The sequence below is a fragment of the Mustela putorius genome, unplaced genomic scaffold (genome assembly GCF_011764305.1).
Source record: "Mustela putorius furo isolate JIRA1106 unplaced genomic scaffold, ASM1176430v1.1 tig00000551_pilon_pilon_pilon, whole genome shotgun sequence".
Taxonomy (NCBI): Eukaryota; Metazoa; Chordata; class Mammalia; order Carnivora; family Mustelidae; genus Mustela; species Mustela putorius.
Window position 1 is genome coordinate 3,467,185 of NW_025421412.1, and position 27,350 is coordinate 3,494,534.

General features: G+C 49.6%; 1 protein-coding gene across 3 annotated transcripts in view; it reads right to left on the reverse strand.

The window, feature by feature from the left end:
• The window catches only part of MYO16 (myosin XVI), a 481,948-nt gene that overhangs the window by 75,878 nt on the left and 378,720 nt on the right, over positions 1-27,350 (reverse strand). For all 3 annotated transcript variants that reach the window (XM_045081327.1, XM_045081326.1, XM_045081325.1), the window contains exons 28-29: positions 20,340-20,442; positions 3,170-3,266 (exon numbers count right to left, since the gene is read on the reverse strand). In XM_045081327.1, the coding sequence (XP_044937262.1) occupies positions 3,170-3,266; positions 20,340-20,442 (200 nt within the window). The remainder of the gene's footprint in view (positions 1-3,169; positions 3,267-20,339; positions 20,443-27,350) is intronic.

The following is a 27,350-nucleotide window of genomic DNA, read 5'->3' on the forward strand; positions in this document are numbered from 1 at the left end:
CATTTTGATGCCTTTATTCGATTAGAAGGTGGAAAACCGAACACAACTTTCCATAATTATGGCTCCAGAGGCAAATAATATGCAGACGTCTAAAATGCTTAAGGCTCCCCCGACCCAATGGCGATACTAAATATTCAGTTACTTTGGAAGGCAGCTGTATGAAGTTCACTGTGAAACAGTCATGCTGAACCCATCTAAAGGGGGAAAAGAATTCGCAGTGAAAGGTATGGTCAGACTTCCCGGAATGAAAAATGCAGCGTAGAAGGCAGAAGCATCAACCATGCGCTGGGCCTGAGAGATAAGAGAAGAGCTCAAGTGCGTCCGTTTGCTCGCTCGTTCCTGGTACAGTAAAAAAAAAAAAAAAAACTGAGACATTGACTTTTGCAAGGGTGAAGGTGAGGGTATATTCAAGATGTTAATCTTTCAGAATAAAGGGAAGATTAATGTGGCCACGGCGGACGTTTTGTGACCCCGTGAGAGAAGAGCTATTCACCGCATGGACATTCACTGGGGGCCCTTGTCCCACATCCGGGAGATACCAACTGCTGAGACTTGCTTTCCTCAGTTAGAGGCAACTCGTAAAAATAAATTTGTCACAATCGATCACCAATACTTGTTCTCTTTCAGACAAGTTAAAAGTTGGCTCTCCTGACGCTTCCAGCCAGAACCAAGTGAACATGTAGGGTCAGGAAGAAACTTCCATTAGGAGTCACTGAATATGAAAATGCTTAAAGTTTAGGCTTTCTCCCCAACCTCACCATGTACAAAGGAAAAACGACAACCCTTGAAAAACAAAAAATAACTCCAGATTGTATAAATGTTGAGTAAATTTCACACTAGTGAAAAGTACTGAAGGGATTGTTCCAAGAGATATAAAAATAAAAATCAATAATTAATGCTTTGCATTTAAGAGCCTGTAGTTCTAAAGATACTTTTACCTCCATTATTTCATTTATGCAATCTGAAATTATGGTTTTTATTATGAAGTCACATTTTTAAGACCTGTCTCAGTTTTTATCTTCCAACATGAGGGGATACCTAGAGTTCTTCACTTTCAGGTCAGTAGGGTCACCTGACTGTTTGCCATTAAATCAGGGAGATGTACCTAGTGAGCACCCCTGAGTGAAGAAGCGGTACACGTTCTTCTCCTTGTGTGGAAGGGAACATTTCCAGGAGAACTCGGGATCCCGCTCTACGTGCGGACACCATGACAGTAAATGGGATTCTCCATTGGCCCCAGAGCTCAGGGCTGAGGGCACTGGTCTGGGCGACGGGGCCCCCATCCCAGCTCCAGCTGAGGCTGTAAGGGCAGATGTTGAATATGGAGGGGGGCCCGAGACTCTGCATTTCTGACTGGTCCCCAGGTGGTGCTCACAGGCACAGCAGGGGAGTGGCTGAGCCCATGCACAGAACTGCAATGGTGGAGTGCAGACTGACCTGGGACCCCAGCCTCTCCTTCCATGGATGAAGGACAAAGGGGCCAGATGCTCATAAGCCAGAGAGGAGCAGGGGTTGCCTACAGTTGGGGTGGACTGCCTCCATCCCCAAGGCTCCCTGCACCACTGCTGACCTCCAGGCTGCTGCAAGGGGCTTCGGCAGCCCAGGCGGAACCAGCCATGGGACTTAGAGTCTGGAGGATACGGTGGACTGTGCCGGGGTCCTCTACTGTGTTTCTCGGGCACTAGATGTCCATGTTATGAAGAGATGACTGCTTGGAGTCATTGAAAGGGTCTTACTTGAGAGCACTGGGGGCAGAGGGCCAGAGGCTGGGGGTGGGGGAGAAGTCCAGGTGACTGTCGACAGGAGAGGGCAGGCCACCTCTCAGATGAGCAGCACGCAGGCTCCTGCAGGTGTGCTCCTGCAGAGCCAAGAGCCGCCCTTGAACACCTGTAGCCACGTTAGAGAACCCCCAAGGCCAGCCCACATGGGGGCCAGGCAGACAGAAGGGCTGCCCTGTTCCCTTCCTGTTGCCAGCCCCAGGGGTGTGTAGACAGGGGGAGACCCACGCCCAGACCCCCCACACCCACCCCTGCAGGGCCTGCAGTGGTTAAGAGGGATGGTTCAACTTGGAAGGCGGTTCTGACATCTGAGCATTTCTCTTGGAAGGCGGTTCTGACATCCGAGCATTTCTCGGACGGGGCCTGTACTTCTGTGGAGACAGTCTGAAGCACCAGCATCTAGCAGGGTTTTTTAACGATCAGAAAACGATGGGGCCCCCCTTGGAGATTTCACGCAGGGGCTCCATGGACAGAGGCTTGAACAGAATCAAACCGATTTCTGCATCCACGAGCTGTGCTTGTGTTTATTTCCGGAGGGATCAGAGAGCTAAGCTCATTATAACAGGTTCTGCCAAAACTAGCCTGTGTATCTCCTTCTTTTACCTTTCTTCAGATATCATTTATGATATCTAATATAATCAAATCATTAAGCACATTAAAAATTAATGTTAGTAAGTGTATATATATTTTATAGGTGGCATAGTTAAGGTTTTGTTTTTTTTGTTTTTTTGGTTTTTTTAATGTGCCCATTTGCAATGGTCTCTTGGATTTTTGCAGGGGAAAAAATTCTGCACGGGATCTCTCCCAACACGAAAATGCTGTTGCTGTCGGCTATCCAAGATAATAGTCCGATATTATTGTCTCTATAAAGGAAAGGGAAGAGTTAAGGATTTTCCCAAGCCCGTGGAGGGTTCCATAAAATCCCAGCGTACCAGGGATGCTGATGGAAATGGCTTATATATGATTCTTAGGGGCATCTCAGTGCCTCGTTGTGGTGGACGGAGGCGGTGGTTCCCAGTGAAGATTCAAAGCTACGTCTTCCTGCCCTGTGCTTTCTGCCCAGATCAACAAGTGTGAATATTTGCAAGGTGCTGGCTGCGTACATTATAAAAGACGAATAGTCCCTCTTCATACCTCTGGGGGGGGGGTGAAACTTTGATATGAAATTTCATGTGGAATGACTACCAGATACAGCGGGGCCAAGCAGGCGTGCGCTGATTTACGGGAAGGGCTGTCTCAGCTCCCGGGCCTACCCGCACGTGGTGTCATCGCGAGGACAGAGGGGCCCACCGCGGAGAAGGTCCCACCAACATATCAACTCGGGGATGCCCTACGAGACTCTGTATTTCACAACTCAGACAGGTTCAGAAAGGCGAGGGCGTGATTGTTACCTTTTTGGCAGATGATAATTTTTCTCTGGAGCCGCAGGCACAGATCATTGAGCTGGTCGGCGTGCCAGTATTTTAGAAACACTTTCCGGACTCCCATCTAAAACACAAACAGCAGGAGACATGACTGCACGAAGATACCAACAATGGTGCTGGGGGAACAGTCAGGCAAGAGATTTCTCCAGAAGAGGATTAGAAGAAACGCAGCTAACAATATTAATTCCGGTACATTTTCCCTAATTTCTTTTCCAAACGCTACGACATCTACTTGCAATCCCAAAGGTTTTATTCGAGAAGTGTGCTTGCCGTGTGCTCACATGGCATTAATGCTTGCAAAGGCCCACACAGAGAGTTGTGGTGACCGTGCCACGTTTGGCCAAGGAGCGACACAGGCCTTGACCCCCACCAGGAGCTGAGACCATCCCCTTCTCCTCCCTCGGTGATTCTTTCCTTTCCTCAACTCTATGCAGAGTTGAGTCTAGGAGAAAGAAAATGATAAAACAAAAAGACCAATAGACCCCATAAAGCGGACACACAAATGTGTCATTTCCATAATTGTTTCCCACTACATGTTACTGTACGTTATCATACACCGACTGTTCATAGGCCCACAGTTACAAAGCTGCAGCCCCAAAGTAGAAAGTCATTGACAAAGTCATCTATGCGCCACAACCATCTAGTTGATTCTGTAAATGACAGTACAATAAGCATTTCCCTGAAGGATTTTAATTATTTTATTTTATCTTCTTTTGTTTATTTATTCATTTTTTCTGCAGCATTTTTAAGAAGCGTGTTACCAAAGCAGCGTCCGCAAAAGCTATGGTGGTGTGCAAGCTAGCCTGGGTGCACGGCTGCAGAGGAAGACAGCGGCCAAAGGGAAGTCTTCAAGCCACAGAATGAGAAACCACACCCATGCGTTGTCAAAATAATTTTCTTGGGTGTCGTGCGTATTGTTTAAGAATTCCCAGAGCTGGGGGTAGGTGTGAGGAATGCCCTTCACCGTGTAAATTCTCGTAGGCTTTGGGGGGAAGCAGGCGTAAATAATTCTGAGGAGGCTGGTAAATACTGACAGGAGGTGCTGGGGGAGCTCGGAGGTGAGCTTCTGCTAGATTAGGAAAAAGTAGTGCTCTGGCGCCCCTCGTGAAATGTCCAGGATCATCTTCTTAGAACTTGAGACAAATGCCACCATGACGAGAAGGCTCACGCGTGTGCTCCCGAGCATGCACGGGGTCGCTGAGTTGCGAGCACCCCTCCGCTCCAGCCCACATCACAATGACACCTTGCGCAGGTCACACTGTGCACACACTGTCAAGCACTGGAAGGGTTTATAGGTCAGACATGTCTCCAGAATGCCTGGCCAGAGGCAGTTTATGAAGCTTTTTATTTGGAAACTGAGTTTATTCCAGACCTATGCTGTCATGCCCCATCTAGCTGTCACATCCCCCTAGCTGGCCCCTTCACCACGAAACACATGGTTGTGCAAGAGACTGGGGCCTGAGTCCTCCGTGGTGGCAGTCAGGCCACTGAGTCAGATCATGGGGCAAGTTCTCAACGACTGTCCTGTCTCAGAGGCTCCTGCTTGACTGGAGGCTGTTCTTTGCTTAGTTTTCTTGTAGTTTGCTGAGATCTGAGACACTCACCTGGGTGGGGGGCTACAGAGAGCTGTTACTTTTTCTCACTGTGTTGCCATTCTCTCTCCCGAGTTATTTTCCATAATTCATAGTCTTTTTCTTCCCCCCTTCCCAACTGCTGACTTATTTTGGCAGCCAACAGGAAGAACAGTTGGTACTGTCTGTGAGCGCCGCGGAACAAATCTGTGAGACAGGCACCGGGAAGGAGGGAGCATGGCGTCTTTCTGTTCATCGCTGACTGTCGTATGCAACTCATTGTGGGAAACCAAATCGCAAAGGCAAAATGCATGCAAACCTGTGTCCCAAAATGCAGTCCAGAAGAGTGACAGCCAATGATACCCATATGACCCAATGGGTGGAGTCGGTGATGATCCCTAGGGGAACTCATCAGGTGTGTGTGGGGGGGGGCGCTCAACATGGGGGAAAGACCTATGGAATGGAATTAAGACAATTAGGTTCCAGTTCCACTCTCTTAATTAAATGGGGACCATGGCTGGACGAGAAGGGAGTTGGACAGGACGACAATGAGGTCCCAGAGTGACATTTCTAACAGCCATTTGAAACATGGAAGTAGGTAGATCTTGAGATGCTGGGGATATGAGGGAAGATAGTGTCCTCAAAGACAAGCTTCCTGAGGAAGATCAGCAGTGAGCAAAAATGACGAGTTACTCATAAGGACGGGGAATCAAGATGGGGTTAGGTAGGAGTCATGAAGAAACAAGTTATCTCAGCCATGTGGTCTTGAAGGATGGGCAGGAATTCTCCAGGGTGTCTAGGGATAGAGGGAGAAGATGAATGTGGAGCAGAAAAAGCAGCCCGTGAACAGCTAGGGGCAGAAAACCATGTTAGGGGCTAGTTGCACCAACAGTGATGAGGGAAGGGTCCATTCATGTAACCGGTGGCCACATCGTGAAGAATACTCCAGGAAAACCTGGACATTCTGATATGAGCAAAGTGGATCCCCTGGGAGATTGAAAGAGGATCTCAGCTAAATTTCCTAAAAATGACTCCTGAAATTGTATTTGAAATTTATCAAGTTCCTTCCTAAAACCATCTGAAGAATGGGTTGTTGGACTTGGCTCGGGAGATACTTGGTGAAGTGAGACAATATCATGTCATCAACGATTTGGATCGGGAAGAACCTACCACAGCTGCCTGTGTCTTGGCCAACTCTTATTCATCCTTCATTACCGAGCTCAAGCCCCACTCCCATTATTAGATTTTTGAGAGTCAATAATCCACTTCTAGTAGGCTTTGATGACTTTCACTTGTGTCTCCAGAACACCCTATGAATGATTCCTCATTTATTATATTGCATTGCATACTTTCCATTATGCATATACATTTACATCTCTCCTGGAGAATATGAAGATATATTCTTGAGCTTCACAAGTGGTGGGGATGTGGGGAGGGTGGATTCAGATTAGAAACAGAACATAAGGAATTGTGAAGTCCTCGTATAAGAAGATGAGTCATCGCAATGGATGATAATGTCTTCAAGGATGAAAATAAGTTATGACGGTCATTGAAAACATGAGCCGGACCCTAAGTCATTCAGCAAACCGGAGAGAAGTCATGGCAGCCAGTAGGTGATAGGACAAATCATGGGGGCGAGGAAAGAAAAGTGGGGTGAAGATAGTCTACAAGTGGTGTAGACGTAAGACAGAAGGCTGGGGAGCAATGAGTCAGCTAGCCCCACTCCCCCACTGAGACAAAGGAAGTGAGAAAAAGTGAAACCTCCTGACAGTATTTTCAGGAACGTCCACTTTCCAGTTCGCATATGGAGGCTAAATTAGAAGGGGCGTAAATATGGAGGCAGTAGGGTTTTTTCACAGCATCTTAGAGATTTCACAGGGCCCGAAGGCGGGTCTGAGTGCTTCACACAGCAGATCTGCTTGTCTTGCAGGCAGGATAAAAGGAGTCCTTCCTGAGATCCATGGATTGGGACAATGGCAAGGGAAGAGCTGGGTGGGAACGTGAGACATGGGACATTGGCGGGGGAGGGTGTGGTGCTAGACAGGCAGATGTTCCTCTGGGAGCCAGAGGGCTAGACCTGCTTCCCAGGCTCCTTCTGAGGCTCTGGTATGATTGGGCCCAGGAAAATTCTCCAGAGGTAAAACCAAAGGTTCTGTAATAAGGGAGGCTTCTGGGCTTGCATTTCAGTGTGAGGAGAGGGGACAGAAGCCCAAATCTACACAGGTGTCCCGCTAAGGCACAGCCTTAGACTCTGTGGGTATGGCTGGGTATTGGGCCACCATTACCTTCAGATGGCCAAAAAATTCTTCATTCGGCTACTTGGGCTTACTTTGTGCTTACCCTATGGGCCTACCCATTCATTCCTTCATTCACTCTTTACACATACATACATTTTACTGGGTAATTTATTTGTGGATTGGCAATATTTGGAGATATCCATTGGAAATGTTAACATTTGTTTGACTTTGCTGGTCTTTTAGAGATGGCATGTTTAGAGTAAATGCTTCTTCTTTCCTTGAAGAATGAAATTCATCATTTAGTAGTATTTTGAATTTCTTTGTCAGAAACTATTTTGAATAACACACTGTATTCTTAAGTCCTCTGTTATCCCTCAGGATAAGGATTACGGGGACATAAATCTAGGAATCTTATTTAACCAGGAAATCCAGACAAGATCAAAAGGATTCTATATTTTTATTGTCTATTAATGATGTTGACCAGGAGAAAAACGTTGGCCATTTTAATTTTTTCTGTGGAATGAATTCCCGTCAAGTTACTCCCATCATCTCTGCCTTGGTGTGCTATACCAAATCCAATAAATTAGGATTCACTTGGAGGCAACGAAATGTTCCAGTCACCCACATTTTTTATTCTAGTTGCGTTCTCTTATAAAATGATGTTTCTCACGACCAGAGAGAAGGAGAAGGAGGGGTTAAAATGTTCGCCTCCTGAGCCCTCTCCCTGTGCCCTCCCTAGAGGCAGAGTGTTCTGATCTGAGATTAAAATGTTAATGTCATTCCGACTCCTGTAAAAGTAAACCATCTGTGAATTATAGTCATTGCTATTTTTATTAGAAAACCATTAGGTTTTTTTTTTTTTTTGGAAGTGACAGATTTTAAAGGATTAAACAAAATTGTCATTGATGACTTCGAAAGCTTCAATTCCTGCTACAGTTTTGGGGGTCTTTCTGGGGGGGTGCTGAGGGAGCACGGACAGCTGCTGGAGGGCTCAGGGATGGCACGTAGGTAAACCTGAGGCAGCCCCAGGTAGAGACCAACGGGCCCCGTGAAGATACTCTTCTCTCTTCTCTCCTTTTCCTCCTCACCATCACTGAAGGCTGCCTCCCATCACAGAGGTGTAGACAAAGCACAGGGGAGGCAAGCCTGCTGGCAGAGGTGGCCCTCCTGTGGAGGGGTAGACCCTCCAGGTTTCCATGGGTTTCCATGGCAACCCAAGGACTCCCACAGGAGGAGCCTACTACTGGCCTTGCCCTTTTAGGTATGTCCCCCATTCACTGACTGGGAGACACGGGCAAAACCATCTTCAGAGTGATCTTTCTAAACATCAAACTCATGTTACTTTCCTGCCTAACATGATTTAATAGCGGGCAATTTTCAGGATAACGTTCAAGCTCTTTGGAAATGTTTATCAGACTTTTTATACTATGGCTCTATTCAGTGCATTCAGACATATCTATTCTCTAACTAGATCATGTTGTCTGCTATTCCAAAAGGGAAGCTTGCTTTTCTACTCTGGCTGAACACGTACTATATACCTTTCTCCTAATCATCTCCTGGAGAAGCTCCTGTCCACCCTTGAAAACACAGATGGCTTGGTGAACTCTGAGTCTAGCGTGTACCTCAAAATAATGAATTCATTTTAATAGCATACCCACGTCGCTAACACATTTTGTCTATACCTCCAGAATAGCGCTAGTTCCTGATTTTTGTCATTATTTGTGTACCCGTCTGAATATTCAACTTGACTGTGAGATACAGTGGGCTAGGATGAGGTCAGGCAAATACGAAGATCTTAAGTCACATCCATCAAGGTGGAGAAGATGACAGCAGACAGGACACCAAAATGAAGAAAGCAGAATTTCAAGAATGATCTTACTGGACACGAGCTACAACATGAACCCAGATACTAAAAAAATAGTTCACTTGACATACATTTTAAAAACGAAATATAACAAACTCTTTGAACTTGGTCATTCTGCAAAAACGCATCTAATGAAAAGAGTAAGAAACAAAAACGTTAACCTTGCATATTTCTGGGGCCACCAAATTTCCCAGATTTCCCAAATTCCTCCAATTCTTTACCTGCCTCGGACTTGCACATGGCCTCCTGTTTATTAACCCTCCAGAAGCCTTCATGATTCCATGAAGCCTAGCAGTTTAAACGTATGACTTTGGATTCGGCATTCAAAGTCCTCCACAATATGATTTTTGTTCATCTCTAAAGAGCTCACATATTTGACTCTTCTAAAATAGGTGTTTTTTACTGCTACTTCCACATCCCACACACTCTACGTGAGCGGAAAACTGGTGCCAGGCTTCTGTAGACGTGACCGAGGGACGGCGGCGTTCTTACGCATGGAATTTGTATTGAACAATGTTGTAGTCGCTGTCCGCGTTATGTTAGATACTGCCCTTCTGTATACCTATTATTATTGAAATATATTTATTAATGATCACCATACACTTAATAATACCTTGTGGTGAACGCTTGTTTTATTTTTTTGCTGCAAAAATGCTCTATTTTCCTTATTATTGATGAATTAATCCTTGAAAATGTTAATATCCCTTACTTTAAAAACACTAGCTTTATTCTAAGAAATACTTCTCATTTAAAGACAAGGTATCTCATGTTGCAGCTGCATCAAAAGTTGCAGACATAGTTGCGTCATTCACTGTAATACAAGCCCTCCAAAAATATGCCCACTATCTCTTCAAGTGCCCTACCAAAGTAGGTCTGTTCCCAGTTTTAAATCAGCCTTCCTGACAAGATTCTGAACAATACCGTCTTTATGTGTTTTGATGTCTGCGTCCCTGTCCCTTCAGCCTTGTTTTCCTCCCTGCGGATCTGAGAATGTCATTGTGTTCCTTTAAAACACGGCTCTTTCTACTTTTACCACGCGAAGCACTTTCTGTGCCTACTAGGTAACCTTTTCCAAACAGAAACAGCTCCAAACCCCAGCACGTCCATATGCCCACCACGAACAGTCCTGCACGGATTCCTGGTTCGGTGTCATTTTCACATACTCTCGGGCGCCTTGTATCTAACAGCTTTCCTGACTTTCCTGTCTCCTACGTCTTCACCCATCTATGCTCTCAGTGGTCTGTCCTCTCCAGCTGCTTAGTCGCTCATCATCCCTCCACCCACCCCCCCACTCCTCCAACTGTGCCTCCCTCTCTCCAGTCACTCCTCCACCATCTCTCTATTCATCCCCACATCCACGAGTATGTCCATCCACCCATTTATCCAACCAACTACACAGCAGTCCATCTGTCCATCTGTCCGTCCATCCATCCATCCATCCCAACATTTGCCAGGCGCTGATACCCAGCACCTTGCCAGGTTCTAGGACCCCAAGGATGAATAGAATACGGCCTATCCTTTCAAGAAGCTCAGAGCAAGAACCATTTAACTAAAATTTATCTTCCTCAAGCTGAATTAACATATTTCCCTATTTGCTTCTTGGATTCACTGCGTTTCTAAGGATGGACATTATTTTATGTGTGTACATTTCATTGTTATTATTTCAATACTTCACATTTTCATGGCAGCTTTGAAAAACTACCAAATGGAAATATTCTAATGTTCAGCCTGGCTCTAAATGTATTTTTAAACATCCTCAGAGGATAGATTTATACTAAAATACAATTTCTCTTTGTTATAAATAGACTATTCTTGAAGTTTAACTTCAACACAGAGAAGATAATTACAGCCACACACATCGAACAGAGTACCACGTCTTCAGGTATTTGAGGAAGGTGGTTCTGCTTGAATTACATATAATTACAGGTTTAGAAAACGAATTACTCTCACCTAGAACAGTATGACCTGTACAGCAAACAGAGATGAACAAAAACTCCTATTCTGAGCCGATTGGTGAGTAACTCCCTATGTGACCCCACACATGGCTTCATTCCAGAAATCATATCTAGGTGGTCAAGAGCTTGACGAAAGCAAACCTCTTCAGCTCAAAGTTACCCATCAGGAAAAGCAAACCAAAGCCAGAGCCTCACAAAGCCGATCGGCTTCAGAATCAGAGAGGAGGCCATCGGAGAGGTGGATGCATTCGTTGAAGGAACAACATTGGTCTCGGTTTTTAACAAAATGGCCTCGATACTATGAAAAATTACCTGCCTCGTGGAATGTGTATGCTATAAATGATTAGCTGCAGTGAACACACAGTCACAGCCCGCTGTCCTGCCCGAGGCCTGCGCACACACGTGCGCGCACACACACACGTACGTCCAGGGGGCCCTCCCCCACCAGTGTCTGCCAAGTCTCTACCTCGTGTGTCTTCTGAGGTTTGCTTTGCTTCTAAAACTGGGACGACTCATGCCGCCCTGGCTCTTATATCATTCGTCCTAAAGAGCATTTTTAGATATTAAAAAAAGATACTTACATTGATTTCCGAATGTTCCAAATATCTGTAGCGTGTGTGCTCACATCTTCTCTGAGACTCATCGGCATGGATGTTTGCGAACCGTCTCTGCTTTCGACTCCCAGGGAGTCAGGCCTTCGTGTCATCTCGAGAACCGCCCTATTTCGTGTGGCCGACTCACACTTGTTAACAACGTCGGTTTTACAGGAGATTTCACTCTTCAAGGGAGTTAATAGGCCCATCCACCAAAGGCCGCTGTCCCTTCCCCGCAGCGGCTCCCCGTCCCTCCCACTTCTGCTGCTGCAGGCCGTGTGCACTGGCTTCCCCGCCCTGCTCTTGCGTCCGGCTACACACTGGTTCATGCTTAAAGCATAAATCAGGTCACCTCATTATCCTCTTTAAAGCTTATGGATGGCTTCATGGTGAACTTGAAGCAGAATGTGGTGTTTTGATGCAACCAAAGTCCCACGGGCTTGGTCCCTGCTCACCGCTAAGCCTCATTCTCAAGGTGGTGGTGACTTGGTGTCCCCAAAGGGTGAACCCAGTTCCTGATCAGCAAAAAAAATCCTTGGCTATTACAAGGTTTGAGGCATCCAGTAGGTGCTTAATAAAGGCTTGCTGCAGGACTAAATAACGCCAGATCGATACACATGAGACAGAGCCCTGGGTAAAGCATGGACAGAACTGCCACTTTTTAGTAACTGTCAGGCGATTGTTAATGACCGCCGGGGAGGACTGAGCTCTGGAGGACCACAAGTCACTGTCAGAGTGAAGGATTTTTTTTACTCTTCCCAGTAATCAATTTGTTAGTAATTTCTCTCATTAATTTTCCTCCCTAGTGCAGTGATAATGAAAGCATAAGGTTGAGAAACACTGCCCACGGCATCGTTCTCTCCCGTCTCCCAGTTCTCCCAGTTCCTGGTTCTCCAGCCAGCCTGCCCCCCCCCCACCCAGCCCTCAGCTGAACTTGTCTCAGGGCGTGGTACCGTCGGCTCCCGCCCTGGACCCTGCCTCCTGCTCCTCAACTTTCACATCTCAGCCCACACGTGTTCATCGTAGAGATGCTCTTCATGACAACTGCCTCTCTAAACCAGCGTCCTGTGGGTTCCTTCCCAGCACGGATTCCTGACCTTCTCCATTAGCTGACTGTGGTTCCCCCTCCCCGTCTCGGCCCTGCTAGCTCGCAAGCCTGTGGAAGAAGGCCACGGCGTTCCGCCTTAAAATGCACCGTATCTCCTCGTGTAGCTTCAGGGACATCAGGGGTGCTCCAAAGATGCTTGTTGACTCAATCAGCCAATAATCCTGAGCTGGAGGAAGTGAACTGGACTTGTAGGGGACGAGAGCTGGATTAGGAATGGGCACGGCTCCGTTTCCCGGACCGGTTATTAAGTGCAGGTCTTACACGGAGCCCTTTGTGCAAGGAAGCTGAGAGGAACGCTCTGAAGAAGCTACCATGTCGGGAAGGCTTGATGGTGGACACCTTCATTTCCCAAGAAAAAATGTGGTAGTCAGTACATTTATTCATTCCTTCAGCAAATACATGTTCGGTATCTACTGTGTACCAGACGCCGTTGGGAAAGTAATAGTGAAACACACAGACATACACACACACACGCATGCACGACAATACTTATTGTATGTATCTAGAGAGATATATCTGAAGAAGACGTGGGAGTTTTCCTCAGTGGAGTTCAGAGTGAAAGAGGAGAGAGACACACTGCCCAGGAATCAGACTTTGTAATACTATTTTTTAAAGCTGACTCAGCAAATTCACACCCAACCATTGAAGTACATAGATAGCTCTGGGTAGTTCAATGATGGGTGATCTGTATTTTTTCTTTAATTTTCACTATTTTTCAAATTCCTTATTAAGAATAAACACCAGTTTCATAACACAAATGTGTTCGTGTGTGTGTGTGTGTGTCTAGTACAAGAGAAAAAAGGAAGTCAATATTGTGCATGGATATAGTAATTCTCAGTTTATAATGCACATAGCACCAAAAGATACTCTAAGATCCCTAACGTTTATTATTTTTAGCATTAATAATTCTAGAGAAAGGAAAGGGATGTGAGAGAAAGAATAATTTTATAGGCTATTTTCTAGCCTGTACTTACAGCTGATTTATGAAGTGCTCCTTGAGTAATAAAACAAAGGTTATAAACCATTAATTTATTGTGCTAATAAGAGCCAAGGGCTCTAATACCATTGTCTTGTCTTAGAAGATATAAAAAAAAGTAGAAGGTGCTTAAAACTTCAACAATTTCTTGCTCTTACTTTTATTATCTTTTCTCTACTGTACTATTTTAGATTAATGAAATAATAAATCCTTCATCCAACTGATTTTATTTAATGTTATGGTAAAATGTTAATCTTGCAATGCTCAGCACTGTAAGAGGGGCTCCTTCAAAGACCATATATTTTATGGAGACGCGCCATGAAATCTAGGCCACCCTGTGAAAATCACACTAGAAGATGACGGTAAGGAAAATAATTCTTGCAATTTTTTTGTTAGTGAACCAACACAAATAGGAAAAGTGTATTTCCCTAGGATTTGGGGTTTGTCTTTTGTGAGAGCCCCTGGCTGTTTCTTTCCGGATCTCTGTCCCTCTGTCCCTCTCTGTCTGTCTCTCTCTCACACTCACATGCCCACACGCGCGAGGGTAGCCCTCGTGTCGTGGGCTAGTTGGGAGGAGCTGAAGCTCCCATTCTGTTCCTCACTTCCTGCCTGTCCACTCGTGGCCAAGTCCCCGGAAGTCTTCCTGGGTCTGCCTTCTCATCCTGGCGCCATGTCGCCTTCTCTCAACTCTCCTTCCAGGGTTCCCAGCAACAGTCCCCTGCACCCCTGTCTCGAGGAGCCTGCCCTCACTGGACTCCCCTCCCTGCCTTCCCGCAGAACTTCCCAAAGTCCTCGGAACATGACCGAAGGGACAGTGAAACTTCACCACGAAAGCCTTCCCCGGCGCGGGCCAGCCATTCCCCCGCACCGACGGGCCCTGCGCTCTGAGCCTCCGTGTCGGCAAACGGCGCCCCCAGCCGCGCTCGCACGGACTCCGACAGATTTGTCTCTGCCTTCGTCATCCCACCAGATGGCTTTAAAATGAATACAGCATTCAAATAACTACACAGAAACAATCATCCTATAACCAGTTGATTCATAGAAAATGTGTGAAAATCAGATTATACCATTTATTTTTCCACTTAGAATTAGTAGTTTCAAAAGTTTTCACTTTACATAAATGACATAACACAGCAAAACAAGCATGTTCCACATGGGCCTAAGTGCCTGCCAGTCACTTTGCCGTGGCGTGGGGAGACCAGGGCAGAAAGCGGTTGATTCCATGTGCCTAGCTTCGGAGGGATTATTTTCAAAGGCGCCTGAAAGTCGAACTGAACGAAAAAATGGACGTATTTAGATAGAGCATGTATCAGAATAATTGTTAAAAACAAACCACGGACGGTTAATAACTTGCGGATCCACACAACTTGCTTTCACTCTGTGACTTAATTCGAGCTCTCTGCATTTTTTCCACAAATGAAGTCACCTGAAGACTCTGTTTCATCAAGAAAACTGTACCTGGTGCGACAGAGAAAACTGAGATCCTGCAAGAAATAACACGGGGATCTCACAAAAGTACTGCAAGTCAGTCATATTGTGTCTGCTCAGCTTACTTCCAGAACCTTCCGCTCCTCCTCAAACAACTGGTGTGAATCCACATCAAACAAGGCCAAGGCGCTGAGGAGGCCGCCATATTTGAAAGAACAAGTCATTTCATTGTCTGCACGAACAAGAAACGACCAGAAAGAAAGACTCCTTGGCAGTCACCACTACATCCTGATTATTTTTCACTTTTGTTCAAAACAAAAGCATCTGATGTGAAAGCCACGATGTTGAGAATGTTAAGAGAACAGCATCACGAGCGGGTTTGCCAACACTTGTGGCGAGTGGTTGGAATCCTGTGACAGGAGGCGGGAGGGTCCTTCAGGAAGTGAGGCGGCCGGGCGCCTGGGGGCCTCAGTGGGTTAAAACCTCTGCCTTTGGCTCAGGTCATGATCCCAGGGTCTTGGGATCGAGCCCCACATCGGGCTCTCAGCGGGGAGGTCTGTTTCCCCTTCCTCTCTCTGTCTGCCCCTCTGCCTACTTGTGATCTCACTCTGTCAAATAAATAAATAAAATCTTAAAAACAAAAAGAAATGAGGCAGAAAATACAACGGGTTACTTAGCACTTAAAGGCAAAAGCGCTTTGGAGCAAAACAGAGTCAGTGTGACGAACATGTCTTTTTCATAAATGCTCAAGATAATTAATTTGACCCTATATAATATTCTATTTAAATTGTATTTATGGGGTGGTAACAAATTTTAAAAATAATTCTCAATTACAGAAAGTAACATGAACACATTTATCTTCGAATCATAGAGATAGGCTGCACTTCTGACTGTCGTCCAAACAATGCCCTGGATATCACCACTCTCAGGTTTTTGTGGTGAATTATTCCAGATCGTAAACAGTCTTAAACACCCGTGTGTCCATGTAAAATGTATAGTATGATTTGGCAGCTTCTTAGGGACCAAGACTTATCCGCTACCATCCACTGCGCCTCCTGTCCTGGGGACGCAGGAGCCAACTCGACACACGCCAATCCCCGGTGACGGACAGGCTGTCCAGACCTTAGAGAAGGTGTGCGACCTGTGTGCGACCTGAGGGCTGAGAAGGGAGCAGGGCGGAGGGAGCGAGCGTTCTGGAGAGCTGGGGCCCCAGCAAGTCCGAACACGGGAGGGAGCCGGCCGGCAGCCTCAGGCTGGGGATTTACCGAAAGGGCTTACGATGACTCTTCTGCTACTGCCCTCGCTCAAGTCCTGAGCTGCAAGCCCAGTGTCACCTTGACTCCGTCTCCGGGACTGTCTCCCAGAGCTGTTTCCGGCCCGGGGCTGCCTAGAGGGCCGGAGCCGGAGCGGGGGCTGGGTCTGGGTGTGCGACGGACTGGAGTGAAACCCCGAGAGTCCTTGCTTGGCTGCAGCTCTCCCTGTCCCTGTCCGGCTGCTCTTGCTCCTCTCGCTCACCCTCCCTCCTTCTCCTCCTTTCCCGCCAAGATGCAGTGAGGAAGGGGAGTCCCAAAGCTCTGGGCTACGGTCTGGGTAAGAGCGACCGGGATCAGAACCGACCTGCCACGGGCCGCTGTCCCTGTGACTCTCCTGCCCCGGCCAGGTGAGCGACCAGCGTGAGGACACACGGACCACGATCTGCTCAGAGGTAACGAGATCGCACCTGCCTCTGGTCAAAGCTCATGCCGCGACGCAGAACCTTTGCCTTTCGAGTTGCGTCATCTGAACAGCAGCGCTTCAGATGGTTGCGGTAAAAGATACAGATCCAGTCAAATGCCGTGGGAAGACCGCAGCCTCCGAGACACGGATGCGGGTCTCGGCAGAGAGGCCCTTCCGCGGAAACTGAGCGGGAACCGCACCCGGGCCCTCGGTCAGCAGGGCCATCTGCGAGGCTCCATCGCCTCCTCTCTCAGTCGAGCTCATTACATCCACCCAGCCGACTTTCCTTTCTCCGCGTACCCTTGTTATTAGGCTTAAATCAAAGAAGGCCAGAGCTCGGAATAGTTATAACATGTTCTACAGATGAGAGGAATCACCGTGCATAAAATATTAACATTTCCAGGGCCTCCCACACTGACTCCAGACCCACAACTCTGCGGAGAATCAATCAGTAAACAAACCCAACAGCACTGAACGGGGCAGGTCTCTCTCCGCCTCTGAAGCAGAAGCGGACGCGTTGCTACGATGTACAAAAGTGGGAGAAGATGGGGCGTGGACCCCCTGCTGACGCCTCCAAGGCTTCCCTGCACGGAGTCTGATCCATGTAAAGGAGAGCGGAAGCGCCCACTACCAACACCTCCAAGACCCATCAGAGCGGCGGCAAGAGGCTCATCGTATTTTTAGCAAAGAGAATTGAATTTCCAGCTAACGCTCTGCGCAGTTTCGCACAGTAAAGATGGCTCCGATCCCTGCTGGCTCCTAGCGCTGCTTTTAAAAATATGGGCACGAGGGACTATTAATTCCCGCTAACCATTCAGACCCAAGGATGAACACTGACTGCTTAATAGAAACGCACATCGTGACTCTCGGTAATTTGGGAATCGTGCTCCAAAACGACAGCCATCCGTTAGGACCTCACTGTGGCTTCCACAGCTCCGTGGTGGATTCATCCTGGTCCACCGCCGGGAGGGAGTCCGAGCCACTCCTCCAGCAGCGAAGGACACGTTTCAGACACACGCTTTGCTTTTGAGACTGGAGAGTCTGACTTTCCAGGTCAGGAATAAATGATGTTTAAAAAAAAAAATTCTTCTGCTGGGTCACCTGGGTGGCTCAGTGGGTTAAACACGTGGCTCTGGATTTCGGCTCAGGTCATGAGATGGAGCCCGGCCTGGGGCTCTGCACGGGACATGGAGTCTGTGGAAGATTCTCTGTCTCTCCCCTCTGCTCTTCTCACTCGCTCTCTCTTTCTAATTAAATACATTCTTTAATTGCAAATTCTTTTGCTCTCTGTCTAGCATAAAAGTGTAACATGAACAAGCTTTATTTCTAGGAAGCCAAGGATCTGTCTTACTGTAGAAAGTACACGGTGGGACGCCTGGGTGGCTCAGTGGGTTAAGTGGCTGCCTTCGGCTCAGGTCATGATCCCAGCGTCCTGGGATCGAGTCCCATATCGGGCTCCTTGCTCCGCAGGGAGCCTGCTTCTCCCTCTGACTCTGCCTTCCACTCTGTCTGCCTGTGCTCGCTCTCGCTCGCTCTCTCTCTGACAAATAAATAAATAAAATCTTAAAAAAAAAAAAAAAAGTACACGGGACGTTATGTTTTGGAGACGCTGAAGAAAGCCATCTTTCCTACCAGCTCGCCACGGAGCACACAACCCGACACGCGGAGAGTAAAAGGGTTCATGTATTTCTTTCGTCCCGTATCTTTAGTCTCCTTTTGGGGAGTGAAGGAGTGGGGAAAACAGACCAGTGCAGTGAAAGGGGAACCTGTCCCCGTTTTTTATTCTGATGCACTTCTTCAAAGTTCCTACGCGTGTTGCGATATAATACCTCCCGCAGCTGCGATTTCGAGTGTCCCAGCCCTCGCAGTGGTGCAGAAGGAATGGCTGTCGGGAGGCACCTGTGTGGGACCCCGATCAGAGGACCGATGTGTGTCGCACACCGGGCTTACCACCCGCTGGGGGAACACCTCTTCCAGAGGCCCTCGCCTTTTCTCCACAACCCATGCCGCCTTTCAGTATTAATAAAGCATATTATCCTTATCTGTGCATCTTTCTTCTTCTTCTTCTTCTTTTTCTGAGAGAGAGAACGGGAAGAGCATGAGCAGGAGGCGCGGAGGGAGAGAGAGAATCTCAAGCAGAGGCCGAGCTCAGCAGAGCCTGACGCGGGGCTCCATCTCAGGACCTGACTTCACAGCCTGAGCCGAAACCAAGAGTCAGACCCTTGACCGACCGTGCCACCCAGGCGTCCCTCGGAATATACTTTAAAGGGAAAAAAGTACAAGAAAATCTCAGAGTTCCGTGTTCGGGAACCACTACTGCCCAAAGACTTAAAAACCCCAGCAGTGATTCAGTCACGATGACGTCCGCGTCCTGGAGCCCGTGTCCCCGTTCTGAATGTGAACCCGCCTCTCTGCCCCGGCTGCAGGGCGGTGAGCGGACGCCGTCCCACGTTAGCGACCCCCCCTCACTCCCTTTCCAATCCCACGTCCGAGTACACGGCTCCTACCGACCGCATGCGCCTCCGCCTTCAGACTATTTAAAGCTCGTCCCATTATTGGTTGAAAACAAAGGAAAAGGAGAGAAGGTAATAGAGAGAGAGACTGGGCGGCACAGACGATGGAGTCATCAGTCATCAGTCTGACATTCCAGGTTCCATGTCCTCTTCCGCAGACGCAGGAAGGGCCAGTGCCAGCCCCCCTGCCCCCTGTATACGCGGCCACATACAACCAGTGATTCCGAACCATCAGGAGGGAAACACGCATCTCTGGCCTCGTCTGTTATCTTACGTGGTCTCTTAGAGATGCCCAGGCTTTTCAACATGACATTTATGGCTGCTTGTGGTGATTGTTAGTTCTGCCAAAGCGACTGGCAGCCATGCTCTTTGCCACGTGGGCACGTTCTGCTGTTCTACGGCTGGAAACATCCCAGGCCTTCTGATGTCTGCGTCTTTCTTCTGTTTCCCATTCCTGAATCGCCCTTGGGAGCAGGATGTTCCCAAATGCTTTCAGAAGTTTCAAACCTCCTGTTCTCCACACTCATCACAGACAGCATTCTGATGTTATTTCAGGTGCTGAACAAAATCAGAACTGTACCCCGCTGTTTCTGGGGAGCCCCCCAGGCTCTTCTGTGTCATGATCGTTCTTCCTTCTGGAAGGAGGAGCTCTCGCTCCCACGGGCCGCTGGACTCTGCCAACCAAGGGGTCACACAAAAGACTGAATATTTCCAGACACAAACCTTTTGCCATGGAGTGAGGTAGAAGGGACAGTGACCTCTCCGGTGTGTGGCAGCTGACAGCAAACAGGGCCCCCCCAGCCCTGGACGAGCCAGGGAGCGGGTCTGAAGAAGGCAGGATCCAGGCGAGGGGCCAAGAAACCAACGCTCTCGTCTGCTCTCCCCTCACTCCCTTAGAAAGCCCGAGTGACAAGGGGACTGACACACGGGCCAACAACATGCGGCACGAACTTCTCGTCCGTGCTGTGGAGGGAGCCCGCGGGCCCCCCTCGCATGTCCCCCACCACACACGACAACGGGAAAATCCGAAAGACCCACGTGCTCCCAGGGACCACGCCAGTGGCTCGTCGCAAACATGTTCCTGTTTTTGCCACGGAGGCTGCTGGCAGCCACGGGGACCCGGCTGGTGCGTTCCAATCCCGAGCTGCGACACCAGGTCGCCCGCGGGTCACTCACCTGCCAGCCTTGCAGTTTGCAGCGCTGGAGAACGAGGCGGCACTTCTCCGCGGCAGACAGCGGCTGCTTCTCGCCCGGGAGCGTATGGGCCAGCGGCTTGTACCTGTGGAAAGCAGCGGGGACACGAAAGCCGTGACTGAGTGTGTCAAGCAAATGCATCTTCTGTCCGGCAGGGTCATCTCGGTCCCACTGTTCCTTAAAACGTCCCCAGACCCCACTTGATTCCCCCGAGCCCCCAAGTCTCCATCCACCGTGCAATGAACCTCGTCCAACCGCGACATAACCCTCTTCTGCCACGTGAGGATGAGTTTTTAAAATGAGCCAAATATGTGTTTCAATCCTTTAACGCAGGTTTAACACTGTTATCACGGACTGACGAAACCATTTAACAGAAGGAACTGAAGGAAAGAAAAGTCCTTGTTTTCATGGAAATATTTAGAATGCTCTCAAAAATATGCCTTTTAAGAAATCTTAGAATTCCTTATGACCATTTGAAATCAACCTAGAGGTAGTAAGAATCTATAATGTGGATATCAGAAGATCTGGAAGCTTTATTCAAGTGGGATCTAGAGCCGCTCTGCCCACCTATAATAGGGTTTTATCAATCCTCTAGAAGGACATTTGTTTGTTTATTTATTTGAAAGTTCCTCTGAATAACTGACATTCCTGAGCTGAAATCCACGGCAATATAATGGTTTTTTATGGATTTTTAAAATGCCCTTCAAAATTCTACCAGCCACTTAAAAAATCGATGTAAAATTTCCCTTGCATGCACGTTATTTAACCTGGCGTGGAGGTAAACTGTGTTAGAAGATGGGGGAAGGGGAGGAGGAGGAAGAGGAGGAGGGGGAGGGGGAGGGGGAGGGGAGGGGAGGGACAGAGAAGAAGAAACAGCCAAGGATTCCTGTAACCGCATTTAGTTGGACTGTGTTTACGATTCCCACGTTGGGCTGCTTTGGGAATTTAATGCCCAAAGGTAAATCACTTAAGTTCTCTGTGACTTTCTGTAAAATGTCTGTGATTTCCATCTGAAGTTTGTTGCAGCAAATTTGGCAATTTCTAAAACGAGTTATTTGCTTCCTTAGAGCAAGGAAGGAAGGAAGGAAGAGCATCGCTTCCCCGTTTGTGTCCAGTATCCACCGGGCTCCCTCTTAGCAGCCAGGAGAGCACTGGACGTGTGCCCCCCGACCGCCACCCCAGAATGGTCCCCCTCTAGGGTTCTGTCAGCGTCCCCTCGCCGGGGGTGCCCAGCACGGGGGGCACCGCCGTGGTCACCGTGGGTCTGGCGTGGAGAGTGCTCCGAGCAAACACACCCATTGTGACTCTGTCAGTAGCACACATTCACTTCCTTTCTCCATCCTCGCGTCACCGCGGAGCCCTCAGTCTGTTAGTCGACCTGGGCTGACAATGTCCTCATCTCGGGAGCCACACGTCAGATGAAATGCATCAACGTCAGCCACAACCCTTCCTGCTCACACGGAATTTTGCTCCTGTATCGGACTCAGGGCCCAGGAGGGCGTGAAAAGAGCAGGGAGCCGAGCCTGGACGCGAACAGGAGCGCGCCAGAGCAAGGACAGGAAACCCTCGCTCACCTTCGGATCACAGCGCACGGACTGAAGTGATCTGTGGAATACGGAAGTATTCAGTGATTTTTTTTTTCTTTTTCTTCTTCTTTTTTTTAATAAGAGGCAAGAATGGGATTTCCTATGCAGTAGGCACTGGGGTTGGTGTCTGTCTGGTCTACTGGTCGTTGCCGGAGAGATAAGGGTGTCCCCAGGGTAGAAGAGAACAGACACAATGTGCGGAATGGGGCGTGCGTGTGTGCACGTGCGTCTGTGCACGTGCGTGCGTGTGTGTGTGTGTGTGTGTGTGAAGGGCCAGGACTGGGAGTTTTGTGTGCAGAGGGCAATGGGGTGGGCCCTCCAGAATGGTGGGCGTGTGACATGTGCACATCAGTGAGCGGATGCAGATTAGGTGTATAACGGGCCATCTCGGTCTCTGGGCCATCCCCGACGCGGTTCAGGCAGGAACCAACAAGCCCCCGGCCCCAGATGGTTCTAGAGCGGTAAAGGAAAGGGCTGGGGCGTGAGAGACAGAAGCGGTCAGCACTCGGCATCAGCCGCACACCAGACTGCAGAGAAGAGAACTCCAGGCTCTCCGACCTTCGGGTGACTGGGCCTCTGACGGAAAACTCAGCTCAGAATGAAATACAGACTCATTCAAGCGCGCAGGAAAGCCAGCACGTTCCTACCATTTAGCCAGAGTCACACAATGAAATGAAATCACTCAAATTATCTTTTTATTCTCTTACAATTGTCTCATTCTGCAGCTCTATTCATTATCACGGAGAACTCGACTGACGTAATTCGAGTATCTGAAGACGGTACGAACAAGTCAGAGCAAAGATCTTACACCGGGGGCTTTTCCCCTCACTTTATATTGTTCTTGTGACATCTAAAATGGTATAATTCTGACATTTCAACTGAAAAGACAAACACATCATCCCAAGGGAGGGCCTCTATTTTAGTGAAATTAAAAACATCTTGCTCTTTGGAACGGGCGTGTCATCTCTGGGTGGCGTCCCGGGTCGATCACTGAGCTAAAACAGGACCTCGCAGAAACTCCAACCCAAGACCAAGCGGCTAGGGACGAGCCTGGGACAGTGTGTGGGCGCTGAGTGCAGGTGTGACTGGACGTGAGACTCCGAAGCTTCCCTTCCCTACAGCTCTCAGCCTCTGTCATCCTCGACACCCCGAAGAGCTCTGTGTTCGGCTGGTACCTGCCCGTGTCTGAGACAGATCAGCCGACTCGAAGATGTCAATGTCAAGTCTCCTGAACAGCTCACTGTTGCCTCATCTTGGTTTGGGTTGGAGGGAATCACTGGGATCTAATTCCATGTCCAGAGCCCAAGTCCCGGGCTCATTCTTTTGGGCTCATTCAATCAATTAGCCAGCAAGCACAGGAGTACTGGCTGGGCACAAGATACGCACACGGAATGCGTCCGATGAAGATCCTTACATCCTCTGATGGAGGCGGGAAGACCAGAAACACAGATGAGGAGCCATGTCAGATACAACGAGAGAGACGGAGAAAAATGGGGCAGGAGAGTTTTCACGGAGAGCAGGTATCTGCCGGCAGGGAAGGGAGCTGTGGAGCCCTCCGGGGAACAGGAACCCCGGCTGAGGGAACAGCAAACACACAAGCCCTGAGCGGGGTCATGTGTGCCCGCGTGAGCAATCCCAGGGCAGCGGCCGCAGCTGGAGCAGAGAGGCCCAGGAAAGGTCCAGGGGCAGAGTCACAGGAAGGAGGTGACCTTGCAGGTGACTGTAAGCCCTCAGCTCTGACCCTGAGAGCCCAGGACACAGTGATTTGAGCAGATGGGTCCTCCCCTGGGACTCCAGAAGGGTCCCCAGGAGCTGGCGGCCCCGGGCATGGGCATGTACAGCGGACAGCCCCGGGGTCTCTCCAGAGGCCCTTCCCGCAGCCCAGGAGGGAGGCAGCGTTCGCGGGAGGAGCTGGGTGAGTGCAGACCAAGGCCGGCGGCGCACAGTGGGGTTTCCCGATGGACGGATGTGGACGCGGGAGGGAGGGGAGGTGCGCCTGCGAAGCTGGAGGGCAGAAGTGACCTTCGTGGAGACGGAGCGCCCGGGGACAGCGGCTGCTTCAGATGAGGGGAGGGGGTGGCGTCAATACCATGGCGGAGCGCGCAGGATGAATTCCACGGGAGCCCCAAGGACGGGGTCACTGAAGTGAGCCGACGCCCCGAAACAGTCTCTGCCTGCCTATTGCCAGTCGCTCCGTTGGGGCCCCTTTCGCCTGTCACCAGCCATGGCCTCCCGGCCAGGACGGGGGCCACCGTCCAGAAGACGTCTCCTCGTGCTGAGTCCTCGTGGGTCCCTGAGGCCGAAACCGAACACAGTGTCTGGCTCCCCTTGTGAACGTGTCTGCCGACTTTCAACGTCCTTCCCCCAGACCGCCCACGGCCCCGATGGCCGATACTGGGTGAGGCCCGGGGTCGGGGGGCAAGTTCTAGCACAGTTCACAGGTCTGGAAAGCTCTCTCACCCGCAGGCTCATCATTAAGTACCCTCTGGACACCAAGGGTCCAAGTACGAAAACTCTCAACCCACACGCACCCGCGGGCACAGGGTGACTCGGGAATCGTAACAGACATCCCGGTCGTTGGCAGAAATCATGGGTGGAGGGACCCCATCGTCCGCGGTGTTGGCTCGGGGTCTCTGCCGTCTGAGCGGGGCAGACAGAAGCAGAAGAGGGAGGGCAGAGCAGACGCTGAGCTGTGCGCAGGGGAACCTAAGGGACGCGTAAGTATTTGTCTTTTCCAAAGCGATCGTTCCTTCGAGCTTCAAGGAGAACTCGGACGTGCTATTTCTCGTGAGCTTAGAGACAAAACAGAGCTCACGGGGTGACCACAGAGGCAGGCGGAACCAAGTAGAGACTCAGCTGACTCCTGTAAGAAGCCCACCACGGAACCGGAGAGTCACTTCCTTAGAAAAATACAAGGTATGTGTATCGAGCTAATGTCTACCAACAAAACACAACAAAACCACTAAAAACAACAACAACCCCCACCTCAGCTGCAATTTCTCTGACATGGTTTGTGTGCTGAATATTGGCTTCGTCTCTTCACACTCGAGCACAATTTTGTTGTGAAAGTTTTGGTCCCTGAGCCCCTTAAAATTTAATTCTGGTCGGCAAATATTTATTAAGCACCAATTATGAGCAAGGTACCCTGCCAAGACAGGCGCAGCTTACCGGGATGGGCAAAGCGACCCTCTCACCTGACTGCCTATGCTCACGGATGACCTTTTTGGCCAAAATTATATCTCAGAAAAGATGTGGTTTTCTTAATTCAAGATCTCATGAAATTTTCTTATAAGGGTCCCATTTTATTTAGTCAGGAACAACACAATGAGGTTTAGGGAGCACTGTTAACCTCATCCCTCAGGAACGGGACGGGGTAATCCACGGAAAGAGAGAGGAGGTGTCCCTGGAGCCCTAGAGGGGAGGTTGGGAGGGGGAGGCAGCCAGGAAGGGCAGGGGAGGGCACCGAGCCCGCAGCACAGGGCGGAGGCACAAGCTCTGGGCTCTGGTGACTCGTAGCACGGATGAAGGAAAAGGCCAAAGGCCCGAGGGGCAGGTACAACCAAGCGAAGTGTTTGGGGCGTTTTCTTCTTCAGGGTCAGGGAAGAACCAGAGAGCCTGTAGGCGACATTTATAGAAATACACAAAGCCTACGTTCTACTCATGCTTATTTGGCAGGACTGCTGTTTTTGTCCAGATTATTGGGTTCATTCCTGTTTAGCTCTGCTAGGACAACGATGGGGTTTCTTCTAGAACCAGTTCCTTGAGACTTCCTCACAGGGCACCGTGGAGCTTCCCACCTTGCCAGAACGAGGCTGTCTGTCTGCACCGGATCGGTCGGGGATGCGTCTCCCCTGTTGTGCGGACTTGCCGGGACCGCTCGTTTTGCGGCTCCCATGCTAGCTTCCACAGCACACACAGTGCAGGTGCGGAGGGGTGATTTTCTGCTATTTGGGGCTAATTTCCAGCATTCAGAATGCTGAGTGGTGGGTTGAGTGGAACAGCTGCCTAGCAACGGGACTGACATGCATCAGGAAAATAGTGAGAAGTAGGAAGCGAAAGGAGCGCGGAGGGCTTGGGGGAGAAATAAAATCTATTTTGACGTGGGGGGAGCAGAGAAGGAAGAGAAACCAGGCAGAGAGACAGGCTTTGCAGAAGGGCCTTTCAACTACAGAGGAGCACTTTTTATTTTCTTTTAAAGACGACGCGAAAGCAAAAGAGAAAAGGTTGCTAAAAATCATCATTCACACAAAAATGCATCATGTTCCCTAAGTGTGCACATTCTTTCTCTTCTTCCCGTGACTCGGGGTTGAAGACGTCACCTCCCGTGGCAGCTGGTCCGGCATTCGTCCCCTGAGCTCTCCGTCCTGCGGAGGGCCGGGCCTACTCCCCGCGACCGCCCGGCAGCTCAGCGTCCCGTGCGGAGCCTTCGCCTCGCGCACCCGCCCGTCGCCCAGCCCGGTCTTCTCCCGGCTTCCCATAGCTCCACGTCTGGCCTTCCCACATTTCTTTGCAGCTGCTATGCCCTCTGCCTGGGGCTCAATAGCCTGATCCATGCCCTGGTGCATCTCCTGTGTCCGCCTACCCACGACTCCTCCTGGATATTTACTGGAAGGACAGGAAGGGGACATGGCTGTCGCCTGCTACAGCTTTGGGGCCTCCTGGACGGTGCAGGCCTGGAATCTGGATGTGAGTTTATTTTCACATCTACTGGGATCCACATGAAGCCTCTCCGTGCTCACCAGGAACTGCGTATGAGTCGGTTAAAGGAAGGTGGCGCTAGCACAGTCCCAGGCCCCCTGCTGAGGCCACTGGTCAAGACTGACTTCCCAGCTCTTCCCAAATTATGACAGACAGGCTGCCATCATCTTTAGAACACGGATGCCCCATTCAAAGACACGGTGGCATTTCACATTCCCGTGTGCCTCCCGGTTCAAGATCCCCAGGAGGACAGTCCTCGGGAAGAGTGGGGAGGTGCTGGGAAGAGCCGCCCCCCTGCCCCGCCGTGTCACCCCACAGCCCCCACTGGGCCACCTGCTGGCGGAGTGAGGGGCCTCCCACCCGGCCGTGGGCCGGTCTCCAGGGTTGGAAATGAAGCAGGGAAGCAGGAGAGAGGGATGGAGAGAAACAAAATGCCTACAGATGCCAGGAGTGACGCCGGGTCTCCGCACAGCAACACGGAATTCTCAAAACCCCAGGACATTAGTCAAAGCTGTGCGACAACTTGAGCTCGTTTGTAGCAGGGCTGGGGCCTAATCTGGCTTTACTAAGGAATGTGGGAGATGAGGTAAAATGAGACCTTTGCCCCTTCTGCTCTGGGGCGTGAGAGGACAAAGGGGACCATCGAGTGGAATAATGTGCAAGTGAGGAATATCGCTAAGACACAGCCTGGAAAGCCTGACTCCATGGT